Source organism: Carassius auratus, chromosome 9 (genome assembly GCF_003368295.1).
Source record: "Carassius auratus strain Wakin chromosome 9, ASM336829v1, whole genome shotgun sequence".
Taxonomy (NCBI): Eukaryota; Metazoa; Chordata; class Actinopteri; order Cypriniformes; family Cyprinidae; genus Carassius; species Carassius auratus.
In genome coordinates this window covers 33,708,476-33,721,374 of record NC_039251.1, presented here as the reverse complement: position 1 = coordinate 33,721,374, position 12,899 = coordinate 33,708,476, and the positions used below count along the sequence as shown (strand labels likewise).

Below are 12,899 nucleotides of genomic sequence, written 5' to 3'. Positions count from 1 at the left end.
AAAACAGACATGGATATCATGCATAAAATCAAGATGAGCCGCTTACCATCAGAGGATGCCTTATTAAATATCAAAAAGAGCTGAGCACTATATAGTCTGTGCAGATTCTGCGCCTTGATGGCCATATGTGTGTATATATATATATAAAACGATGAAAAATATCTGATGGCTTAGCTATTGCTTGACAGTGGGATCAGTACCCCAGTCATTGATTGACGTGCAGCTTTAGTATTTCTGTCATGGTGGCGTCGCTCATTGGTCGGATGCGTCTCGTCGCGCGCTCAGATTGGCTGAGTATTGCAGCCAGCTGTACTTCAAAGCACGCGCTCACTATACAACTCGAGTAGAGAGAGTAAAGCTTCAGCGACTGTGCCTCAGTCACACTGGAACACTGAGTCATTGTTCTCTTCCACTAGCTGTCTAGGAAGGGCCCTGGATATGGCTACGTCTATACTTGGGGTAAGCAAGCGCTTCTTTATTTTAATTCGACGCATTTTCGTTCTTTGTGTTGCATTAACGGTACTGACATTTCAGTGTTGCTTGCTTGCTTGCTTGCTTTCAAACTTTTCAGTGGCTTTTATTTACGTTCTTAAAACGAATGATGCCACAAGAGAATATTTTCAACTTTCACAGAGAGATTTTAATTTTTAGGAGATCAGCTTTTGTACTTTAGATGAAGGCTGAAACCAATGCGCTGATTTGAAGAAGCTATGACGAAACAACTTGAAAACCACGTTCAGCGAAACGAATATTTCTGGATAATAATAATAATAATAATTATAATAAAGCAATGAAGTCATTAGTCTATTAATATTCCTTAAGTCAGCCTATTAAAATATACTACGGTAATGTAAGTCTTAAAGACATGACAACTCGTACAACTATTTGGAATTACAGCATGGGTTTTGGTTTTATTCCGGCGTTCAGTTAACACTTGCTGGATTGTTTGACTTTCAAAGCAGCCCAACTATGTTTTACAGTCTAGTAAAGTGCCCTAAACTTCTCATCCAAACAGGAAGAGCCGCGGTTTGGAACTACCCCTTTAGCGATGCTGGCTGCAACCTGCAACAAAATTGGCAACACCAGTCCTCTCACGACTCTGCCCGACTCCAGCACGTTTTCCAAAGGCGGATTCCATCCCTGGAAAAGATCGTCGTCGAGCTGCAACCTGGGCTCCAGCCTGCCCGGATTCACCGTCGCCACAAGCCGAAGCACCTCGGGACTATCGAGCAGCACCGGCTCGGGAAACAGCGCGTTCTGCCTGGCCTCGACCTCGCCGACCTCCTCCGCGTTCTCCGCCGAGTACAGCAGCTTGTTCTCCAACACGGCGAGCGTTTCCTCGCAGGAGTCAGGACAGTCCGCCTTCATTTCCAAAGTTCACTCGTCGGCAGAGACTTTATATCCGCGGGTCGGCATGGCGCACCCTTACGAATCGTGGTACAAGTCCGGCTTTCACTCCACCATCTCTGGCGAGGTGGCCAACGGCGCGTCCACGTGGTGGGACGTGCACACGAACCCGGGCTCGTGGCTCGAGGTGCAAAACCCAGCCGGCAGTTTGCAAAGTTCACTGCACTCCGGAACCCCCCAAGCCATCCACTCGCAGCTCAGCGGCTACAACCCAGACTTCTCCAGCCTTACGCACTCCGCGTTCAGCTCCACCGGCATCAGCCCCACTGCGTCGCACCTCCTCTCCACCGGCCAGCACCTGTTGACGCAAGAGGGCTTCAAAACTGTGATCCCCACTTACACGGACGCGTCGGCCACTAACGCTATGATCTCCGGCGCCAGCTCGGGCATAGGGACCTCGTCCAGGTCCTCCAGGAGATACTCCGGACGCGCCACATGCGACTGCCCGAACTGCCAAGAGGCGGAGCGGCTCGGGCCTGCGGGGGCCAGCCTGCGGAGGAAAGGACTCCATAGCTGTCACATCCCGGGCTGCGGTAAAGTCTACGGGAAAACGTCTCACCTCAAAGCGCACCTGAGGTGGCACACTGGCGAGAGGCCCTTTGTGTGCAACTGGCTTTTTTGCGGCAAACGGTTCACCAGGTCAGACGAGCTCCAGAGGCACTTGCGCACTCACACCGGGGAGAAACGGTTTGCTTGTCCGGTGTGCAACAAGCGCTTCATGAGGAGCGACCACCTGAGCAAACACATTAAAACACACACCGCTGGAGGCGGGGGCAAAAAGGGCAGCGACAGTGACACCGACACCAGCAACCTGGAGACGCCCAGGTCCGAGTCACCCGAACTGATTTTAGAGGGTGTGAACCCACGGGTCACGGTCAAAGATCAGTCTCCACACCACGAGTCCTGAGCTTGACCTCAAAAGGCATGTTTCTCGTTTAGGTGAATCGAGAGAAGGAAACGGGTCTGGAGTATGCGACAAACTCTGACACTGCAAACGAGCACTTTCAGTGCCACACTGGCTATTCCTGCTGCGCACAGCCACAGACGAACGCTTTTCCTCAGCTTTCAGGACGAAAAAGTCTCGTCGAGGCTCAGTGGACATTTGCCTCGGGAACTAAATAACCACGGCTGCCGGCTGAGCTCATTGTGTACATATATCCACAAAATGAACGTGTTATTTTCTCCTGTAAATGTTACTTCTGATTGTTTTGTGGTGGATCCTGAAATTCAGGGAGTTTGCTTTTCCTTTCGTCGCACTTTGTGGATGTCAGTATGTATGTTACACAGCTATTTAAAATTCATTTAACCATTCCTTTACCTTGCTAAAAATATATAATGTACAAAGTCACGCTTACAAGGCTTTCATTTTGTAATTAAAGGGATTTAAAATCGAAAGATTGGGTTGTCTGATGCAAATGTTTTCGTGAGGCTTTGCTACAGTCTCAGCTGTAATTGTTTAAAGCCCGCGCGTAATTATTACGCAGCTACATTTATTTACATTTTAGAAAAATGGAACCACTGCAGACTAAACATCGATACTGTTGCGCTGATGTAGACTTGTTTCCCCCAGTGGGGAAAAATCAATAGTTAATGCCCCGGAAAGGCATCTTTGTCCAAATGAAAATCTTGTTAAATAGTGTTAATTATGACTTGGAGCACATCGCAGCCCCATGTGTCTTGTATTGGCGATTAGGGATTCGTGTCTTATCAAATATCTAATTACTCTCCGAGACATCATTTGTTCAGCAGCTCTTTATCGCACATTTTCCGAGGGGATTCAGTGACAAAGGGCTTCTGAATATTTATTTGAATTGCTCAAATTAACTGCTTAAATTTGCATGTCAAACGGAAAATGTCCATCCAGGAGAGTGCTGAAGGCATAAAGCATCGTTTAGCTTTTAGAAAACGCTACACTTGATTTGGTGGTATGGGAACAGTTTTACCCCCTCTCTTCCTTTCTTGCCTTTTCTGGATGCCACTTTTGAAAGGGGAGATGAGGAGAGGCCTTATGCTAATGTTGAATTTAAAACGCTCTCGCAGTCAAATGGTCCCTGGCTGTTATTTGAATATCAGTGGCCCTGTACTGAAAAGGTTCAAGGATGCTCTCTGACTTCTTTGTGTTTATCCAGTGCAGCGTCCGATCCCACAGAAACCCCGGCGGAATAATTAGAGCTCGAGCCCTGCCTGGGAACTGCTTCCTCCACACGCTTTCTGTGCTACAAGGTAAATTGACCAGAAGGCAATAGACTAAAATTATTTTCATTTTTTTGTGTGTGTGCTGGTGGCAAAATAAATTAAAAAAAACACACACACACGGTCCATTATCATTTAAAGACCTGGTGAAAAACCGATGACATTTTGCAAATAACGATTAAAATAATATTTAAGGTTAATACATCTTGTAAAAAGTCTAAAATAGGCTACAACAAAATGCAATTTCCGTTTTACACCAATTTAAGCAAATGTTTTCTCCAAATAGCAGGTGCACAGAATACAGTTCTCGGTCTTTTACGAGTTAATGCAGGATGCGACAATTTAATGGCACACAATTCAAAATTTGTGTTACGGAAATGAGCGCTATTTGGGAGTGAAGGCATTCACGAGCACGCTTTACAATTATATGGTTCTATTAAGATTTACAAACGGGAGCTTTACATGGACAAGATCTAAGTGTCTTTCAGGCTTTTGGAGGGGAGTGATGCGCCTGGGGCGGCGGACAGTGACGCTGTCACTCACGGCCCTTTGTGCGCGTTTCTCTGGAATGTCCTCTGACTGAGCGCGAGGCAGAAGTCAGCTTTGTTTGCGCGCGGCAATAAAAGAGAGATCAAAGAGGAGCGCCGCTCCGGCCGCGGGAAACTCAGCCGTGACGATGGTGTGAGTTTCCCGCGCTGCCAGAGCGGCTGCTCTTTTATCTCCCCTTTAGTCAGAACACGTCAGTGTTTACACATTAAATGCTCATTATTAATAATAATAAATCAACCCATTCACTTCAATCTTTTACTGCCAAATTCAGCCTTTCAGTTATTTATGTTTTTCTGTAACATGCAAAAAAGTAGTCAGTAGGCTATATATCTGTTCCTGTAATATTAATCAGCGCCACCCTTGGGTTGGGTTTATTTGAATGTTACTAAATACTGAGAGTTGTTTTTTTTCGCGCAAGTTTGTTAATGAGGTCGTATTTCAGACATTAATGTTGATCATTTATGCATATAAACTATGCGCTCTGAATAAAAACATTTCGTGCTGTGAATAGTTTTATTGGCGCTTTTCACTATTTTTGAATTTTGAATCCCCACACTTCGAGCTGAATAAGTGGATTTTGTATTGATTTTTATTAGTATACAATGAAAAAAATATACTCAGTGTTTTTAAGGTGTTTGTAATCGATGTATTTTAGCTACACTTATATAAACAGATCTAGATGAGCAACTTTCAGTAAAATGTATTTAAATGTTGCTAAAATAAATTGATTGCTACCACTAGGCCTACCTTAAAAAAGGTAAATTCAATTTATAATATATTTTTACTGTATTCAGTTACAGTTCAGTTACGTTGCTTATAATGGAAACGTAAAAAAAATCACTGCAGCTAAAAAAAAATAGGCTAATAAAGTCACCCTGAATTTAAATCAAGATACCATTCCTAACAAACTACGAAACAATTAAAACTCCAAAATTAATGTAAAATCCTTTAAACCATTTTCAGTCGTTTTTGAGATGAAAAATGTTGAATGTGATCGATGTTGAAGAGTAATTGAAGTTTTGTGTCACATTCGTTATACAATTTATTCGTTTACATATTTTAGAATTTACAAGAAGTAGAGACATTTAAGGTGAGGAAGAAGCAGCTAGTTAAATGAACTTGTACAGGCTAAAAATATATGATTTAAGTTAATAAGTGTAGAATTTATGCCTCTTGTAAAAAGTCAAACAAACGTTACATTTTGGATGGACTAAACGCTAAAATAAAAGAGAACCAGGAATACAACAAATATTGGAAAAAAATGAAGGAATGAGTCAAAGATGATTTTAATTGTGCTCTATATCAGGTTCAGTTTCTACATTCACAGAGCGCCCTCTTCTGGAGAAACCCCAAGAGCTGACTGTACATCAAGAACAAATGGGAAAGACACCCAAAACAAGTAATTTACCCCAAATTCTCAGTTTCTCTCAACATTTACCATCATCAACCCTTCACATCGGTCCAAACCTTTATGAATTCAGGAAAGGAAATAAAAAAATATATACACATTGATTTACTCAGCTAATATTTCAACAACAGCAGTCGTGGCATCTGTGAAGCTCCATAACAATGAAGGACAATAAAAAAAAAATTAAAAAAACTTCTATATTCTGAGTCTTCTGAATATAACTTTATTTGACAAGCAGAACACCTTTAAAGTAAATATTCACTGAAAATCTTTCCCTTTCCTGCTCTCAGTACCCATTATGTCAAATGTCAATGGTTCTCAGGTGACCAAAAGATGTCTTAAAGAAAGAGGAGAATTTACATGAATGACTTGAATTTTGATTTTGTTTGGTTTGACTCCAGAAGACGTGTCTTACAAGACAAGAACACAAAGACTCATTTTATGGAGCTGCTTTGTCATTTTGAAGCTTGACAGCCACAGTCTCTATTAAGTTTATTATATTGATAAAAAAGGGTTTGGATTAACATGAGGGTGAGAAAATTGAAAGAAAGTTTTGATTTATTCCTTTAATCAGAGTTAAGAGCGTGACCATCCTCTTCCAGCTATTTCCGTCTGCTGTGCTCGGTCCTCCTCTCTGCATCTCTGCTATCACTTCTGCTGTGTTTCTCTCCGCCCCTCCCTCGCTCCCGACTGACACTCCTCCTCCTGACATTTCTATCAGAGTTTCTCTCTCTTTCCCTCTCGCCCTTGTCTCTGTCTCCTCTCTCTCTCTCTCTCTCCCTGCTCGCGCTCCTGTATCTCTCCTTACCTCTCTCTCTCTCCTCTCTGCTCCCGTGTCTCTCTCTACCTCTCTCTCTCTCCTCTCTGGGTCGCTGAGGGCTCCTGCTCTGTTCTGTCCTCCTCTCTCTGCTCCCGTGTCTCTCTCTACCTCTCTCTCCGCTGTGCTTGTTGTCAGGTGACCTCTGAACTCTGTGCTCACTGTGTTGTGAATGTGTGTGTTTTGAGTCTTTCTCCCGGTCTCTCTCAGAGCTGCTGTCGCCGGACGAGTCCCTCCTTCTCTTGCTCTTCTTCTTGGCTTTCTTTCCGGAGTGTTTCTCATCCTCAGAGTCGCTGCTGCTGTCTGATGAGCTGCTGGATGAACTCTCACTCTTGGCTTGTTTCTTTTTCGGCTTCTTCTTGCTCTTCTTTTTCTCCTTTTTACTCTTTTTCTTCTTCTCCTTCTTCTTTTCAAGACGGTCAAGTTTTCTAAAAAGAAGAAGGGGATGAGATTTAACAGACTGCAGACTGAATTGTTATAGTACGGTATACTGAGGACATTTTCCATTTTCCAGCGTTTAAATTTTGTATATTTTTTATACACTTTTATTCAGCAATTATTCATCAAATTGTCCAAAAGTGACAGTGAAGACACTTATAATGTTGCAAAATATTTCTATATCATATAAAACTATTTCACAAAACTATCAAGCATATTGATCTGTTTTCGACATTAATAATAATCCAAAATGTTTCTTGAGCAGCAGATCATCATATCAGACTGATTTCTGAAGATCATGTGACACTGAAGACTGGAGTAATGACGCTGAAAATACAGCGGAGCATCACAGGAATAACACAGAAATACAGTTAAAGTAGCTTATTTGAAATTAAAATAAGATTAAACAGTAATATATTTTTTTTAATATTACTGCATTTACTGTCTTTCTGAACAAATTATTACAGCCTTGGTGAGCATAACAGTCATACAAAAAAAAATAAAAAATAATAATAATGTATAATGTGTATATATGACCAATGTGCATTTTGGGCCTTTTTCCTTTTATTGTGTGTGTGTGTGTGTGTGTTAATAAATTATTGCAACAGAAGAAATGTTTAACAGCTACCGTACTTGCCTGCACTGAAATAATTTTTGAAATTACAAACATTCTACTTTTCAATCTTCAAAAAAAATTAAAAATTAAGTAAAAAATAAAGAAATAAAAATAAAGAACAACAATACTAATAAATGTAAACTTATAATAGTACCAACTATATTTTTCAGCTCTTTTTTTCTTTTCATCTTATTGGTAACACTTTATTTTAAGGTCCAGGTTTCACTATTAACCAGTTGCTTATTAGCATGCATATTACTAGTATCTTAGCTCTTCATCAATACTTATAACACACACCACCATATTCTAGATCCCTTAATGCACCACATACCTAAACTACCTTACCAACTATTAATAAGCAGCAAATTAGGAGTTTATTGAGGCAAAGTTACAGTTAATAGTGAGAAATCACCCCCAAACAAAAGTGCGACCATTCATTTATAACAACTTTTGTGCCGGTTGTGTACGTGCAATTATTAATTACTCATACCTTAGCAGTTTCTGCTTTTGTTTGGTAGTCAGAGACTTCAGGAACTGCACCTCAGGGTCGTCCTCTTCCTCACTGGCCACGAGATCCTGAAGCACACACACACACACACACACACACACACACGATCACTAGGTCCACTCGCTGACCATACATATACAAGAAAGGCACTTTTGTGCAGAAGTACAGAGTGTAATCCAGCATGCCTCGGCTCTCTTGCAGCTGTAGCTGTTGGTCTCATCAGCTCTAGTTTCTAGGGAATCTCTCGTGAGCCATGCTTTCAATAATTGGACGCTTTTCAGCAATCACATGCTGGGCTCCAGACATGGATATCATGGGTCATATTTGGGCAGGGCCCAGGACATTACCTGTGCTGGATCACTCATGGTGCTGTCCCTCCCGAGGACACATTTCTTCAGCGCAAACCCACTGTTTCGCATCTCTGCCATTAACTCGGAGGGGTGCATCGACGGACCTGTTAGGACAAATCACTCTTTCAGAACAAATAATGTGTGATCATGCCCCCCTCTGAGAGACGTGCACTAGCGGCTTTGTTAACAAAGACTCGTCTCCCACACGGTTTCATTCTGCACAAGCAGAGGGTTCAACCAATCAAAACAACAAATAATAATGTTTTCCCACCAACACCAGAGTACGGTCTACCTCCACTCTTCTGCTACATGCATATTACTCTCTCAGGAGACACTGCCACCACACTTTCACACACTTTATGTTGTTCTTAAACTATTTTGAGAAATATCAGTGGCTTATTTGTCAAATTCTGTTCAAGTCAGGGTTATTCTTAAAAAGAAAAAAATCTTCTCTTTTGCTTTGCATAAGAAAAAAAGAGGATGTAAATGATGGAAGATTCGTATTTCTTTAAAATTTTTGGTTCATGCATGAATGCAATAAAGCATTAAGCCCCTTGACGGCGTGGTTTAGAGTGAATTTATAACAGCTAATGGGTTGTTAGGCACGTTTGAATGGGTTTAAGTAGGACAGACAGCAGTTTCACTATATCTGCAGCTATTTCTAGTGATTATTAACACATCATGTGCATTGATTGTTTATTGGAAGAACTACGCTGACAACGTTATACAATCGAATTTTATTCTGGGGAGAGATGAAGAGACAGCATTAATATTTTTTCCAATATACTTATTATTTATATTACAATTAGCGTAGTATGGAGGGTTAAAATAGAGAAAGTTTTTTAAAATTGTGGTGCAAAGATTCAAATTAGAGACTTATTCATTTATTTAATGTTCTGCATTATATATTTAGACATTATCAAACACTCAATGTTAAAAGTTTAGCTTTTTTTTTTTTTAAATGTTGAATTAAAAAATATAAATTACTCACATCCCAGTATTATGTATAACACTTATGTAAGAAGACAGTATAAAAAGGCCCAGAAATATGGAATTAAACCCAATAAAAAAAATGAATAACGTTTAAAAAACACAAGGCAGCCGACTGAAACTCGTTCTTGTATTGCTTTAATGGGCAGTCTTCATTAAAACTCATTTAACTTCCTACAGGGAGAGAAAGATTGCAGAAAGATGTAAATATATCAACTAGTATCTGGTTATGATCGCTATTAAAGTGCTTCTAACAATTATCTAACTGCAAATATAGCATAACTGCCTATTATCTAAAACTAAACATTAACTATAATGTGTTTCATAAAATTCAACCACTGATTGTCAGATTTCCGAAAGGTAAACTAATGAGGTAAAAAAAACTGCTGTAAATTCCTCAACTTCCAGGCGAAGAAGTTGAGAAGCACTGAAAATAATGGGCTTCAACACAGGGACTGGATCTGTTTGCTGCTCCATGACACACTTTACTTCCTCAATCCTCATTTCCTGTGGAAGCCTATGGGAGAGTCACAACGAGTCGGATTCGAATGTGGCTCAGCCAATCAGAATCAAGGACCGCAACTCTCTATTTATTATGGTTTTAGTTTGAGTACAACTATTATAACCCTATCTGGATTGGAGCCGACACGTCTGGATAATGATAGTAGTATGCGTATAAAATATTCCATCATATTTTTATCCTTCAAAAGAAATGAACGATCTCATTTGCAGACCCTTCCTTCAGGATAGTTACTACTAAAGGTTAGGGACTGTCCGAACATGACATCACTTCCATATGATGCCATTAGTCACATGGCACTGGCTCAAAAACACCTGTATTCAGGCCTTGAAATTAATAAGAATGTGTCGAGGTGTATTATGAGACCCTGCTGCCATCTACAGGTCTGAAAGTGTACATCAGCTCTAATATAACAACAGACAAGCCTAGTCTCAGACTAAAATGTAAGCCTGAGTGATTTCCACTGAAAGAAATGTGCACTGCTTGATCTTAAAATATAAAAATGCTTTTGTTTGGTCTCAAGAGGCACTTTATTTAATGTTCTAATTCAACTGTGGCCTAATCCTGGCTTAGTCTATCCCTGTCTGTGAATCCAGGTCTATATATATCGTATATATATCATATAAGGAAAGAGCAGATTACCTGCTTCATCACTGGCCATAGAGCTGGCGTTGATCCCAGACAGGCCAAAGAGGGGACACTCACGATCCGTGTTCACGTGACCCCATTTATGACACTTAATGCAGCGCACATTCCGCACCTAAAACAACGAGAGACCAAGAAAACAAGCACAATGCCCTCATTCACTGCACGGAGACATTTGTGGATAAGTAAAAACTGTTGATCTGCATCTATGAAGGTGTAGAGCACAGAACGAAACATCACCTGAATGCCAAAAGGCTGATCCCGAATATTCATGTCATCCTTTGCATACCTGAGAAGATCGAAAATAACCGTGAGAAATGCACGAATGTAATAGAGAAATTAAAAGGCCTGTGCATAATGTAACAGACAATGCAATCATACCCAATAAGCTAACATTGATTATAAGTAATTCCTTACTGTAATATTAACAATTTGAGATTTTTTCTTTATTATTATTACTGATTTGTCATTATGGATTTAAATCTGTTTTTTTCCCTCTCTCTCTTCTGTGAGGGTGGTAAGTGTGGGGGTGGGGGGTGTAAATTAAAATGCATTGTTAATTTTTTGCATGTAACATGTTCTTCCTTAAATAAAATAATATAAAAAAAAGGAAAAAGAAGGAAATGCATGAATGTGCGAACCTGAGAAGTGCTGACTAGTGAACTTACTTTTCACGAGGAGCTCCTTTCTGCCACTCAAACTTGTACTCAGATTCTCCATCCTAAGGAGAAAAAAGCACAATTTTAGGCAACATAATGAGTTGTAACTAGACGAAGCAAAACCACAAAATGCCTTAACTCTGTAAAGACAAACACATGAAATAATAGAAAAATATTCAAATATGTAAATTTGTACAAATATATATATGGTTTTCAGTAAATGTTTGATCGTGTTGATGATTAAGATGCCTTAAAAATTGTGTATCAAATTCAAAACAGTAGGCTTTATGAGGTTAATCACACTTGACAAGTTTAATAATCAACAACAAACTTTAACATGATGTAGATGAACTTTACCTCTTTAGTCTCCTCTGGAGGAAGTTGGTGAGGATATAAAAAAATGGAGAGAAAAAAACATGTGAATAAATACACTTTCGTTCAACTTTTTTTTTTCAGTTTCTTGCTTTTCTAACATTTTGAATGAGTTTGAATGTTTGTTTCACGATGTCATGATTTGGACACAAATGACCAGTTATCATCAGTTACATTCATTGAATGACTCTTAATCTACTACAGATTTTTCTTTTATTTATTTTTTGGCCCACAACAACCTGAAGAATACATGAGGAATGTGGTGTTAAGCCAGTTTATCACCTTTAGACGCTCCTGGAGGTGCTTCATACATGAAATTGAGGCCGTTCTTCACACGATCGTCTCCCATCAGCAGTCTGGAGTATAACAGACACAAGAGACAGAGCTACAGCTGAAGACCTGGTTATTTCAATAAACCCTGACCCTGATCTGAAGCACTGATGTGTTTCTCCTCTGACCTGTTGTTGTACGTGTCCTGCTCCTTCACATAAGCCTGCATCAGCTCCTCCTGCTTCTTCTTGTCGAAGGTTAACTTTTGCTCTGCGATCCATACCTGACGATCAGAGTTTAAGAGTTTAGTTTCTCTCTCAACACAAACACAAATGACCGTCTGCGTTTGAAATCACACTGTTTTCTATCATACGATTAGCTGATCAAACCGAAATCATTACGACTATACAATGTGTTTGTGACTAAATATATCTAATATTGTATCCAATTCGAAAACAAGTAAAAATCTGAACTACCGTTGATGTTTACACTTTAACAACAGTAAGCTAGCTTGCTAGCTAAAACCTCCCGTTTACCTTCTTAATGTTGGATTTTGATGCAGGATGAAAATCTTTCTTGCACATGAAGTTAGCAAAAGACTTCCCCATGTTTGACCACTAGCGTAACGATCAAATTGTTATTAAAAACTGTTGGCCTTTCCGCCGATCAACATTAAACTAGCATCAGCGGCGCCTCTCTATGACGCAATCAGCTTCTTCTTCTTCTGTTTTCATTGCGGTTGGGATCCAGCGTTTTTGTGCATTACTGCTCCGGAGTGTGGATCATCAGAAAACTGGTTTACAGACTATTCGTTCTCTTTGTTTCACACTGCCAGCATTTTCACTCCCCTGAGGTGTGCCATTTTCAGCTGTGCATTGATTTGACCTGTCTGTCCCAATTCTGTATTTTCATTCCGAAAAGAAAATCCTTTACTCAGTTATACATCTTTCCTCCAACCCTTACCTTATTCAGTTTGACTAGTAACCCCTCCTTACACTTTAAATCACAAGACTTCTCTATAAAAAAAAAAAAAATACTGCCTTCTCTACTTACCGTCTTCCTTATTTCAGTCTCTAATCTCAGCACAGAATATATTGTATTTCCTCCCTTCCTAAAGCCATTTTGACAGTTATCCAATAATCCTCTTTTTTCAAGGT

The 12,899-nt window shown here is 40.0% G+C and overlaps 2 protein-coding genes and 1 long non-coding RNA gene across 3 annotated transcripts in view; 1 reads left to right on the top strand and 2 right to left on the bottom strand.

Annotated features, from left to right (window-relative positions):
* The window catches only part of LOC113109113 (uncharacterized), a 32,651-nt gene extending 32,436 nt beyond the window's left edge, over positions 1 to 215 (bottom strand). Inside the window, exon 1 of the long non-coding RNA XR_003292844.1 lies at positions 47 to 215. This is a non-coding gene — a long non-coding RNA (uncharacterized LOC113109113). The remainder of the gene's footprint in view (positions 1 to 46) is intronic.
* Positions 216 to 340: 125 nt separating this feature from the next.
* Positions 341 to 3,659, top strand: LOC113109111 (transcription factor Sp9-like). The gene is made up of 2 exons (XM_026272667.1): positions 341 to 459; positions 1,016 to 3,659. Exons 1-2 carry the CDS (start codon positions 439 to 441, stop codon positions 2,312 to 2,314), a joined length of 1,320 nt encoding a protein of 439 aa, XP_026128452.1. The 5' UTR covers positions 341 to 438; the 3' UTR covers positions 2,315 to 3,659.
* Positions 3,660 to 5,398: 1,739 nt separating this feature from the next.
* cirsr (corepressor of RBPJ and splicing regulator) lies at positions 5,399 to 12,561 on the bottom strand. The gene is made up of 10 exons (XM_026272668.1): positions 12,279 to 12,561; positions 11,931 to 12,025; positions 11,755 to 11,828; positions 11,458 to 11,471; positions 11,110 to 11,162; positions 10,682 to 10,730; positions 10,439 to 10,556; positions 8,284 to 8,390; positions 7,919 to 8,004; positions 5,399 to 6,802 (listed from the first exon to the last, which is right to left on the bottom strand). Exons 1-10 carry the CDS (start codon positions 12,348 to 12,350, stop codon positions 6,160 to 6,162), a joined length of 1,311 nt encoding a protein of 436 aa, XP_026128453.1. The 5' UTR covers positions 12,351 to 12,561; the 3' UTR covers positions 5,399 to 6,159.
* Positions 12,562 to 12,899: the final 338 nt, after the last annotated feature.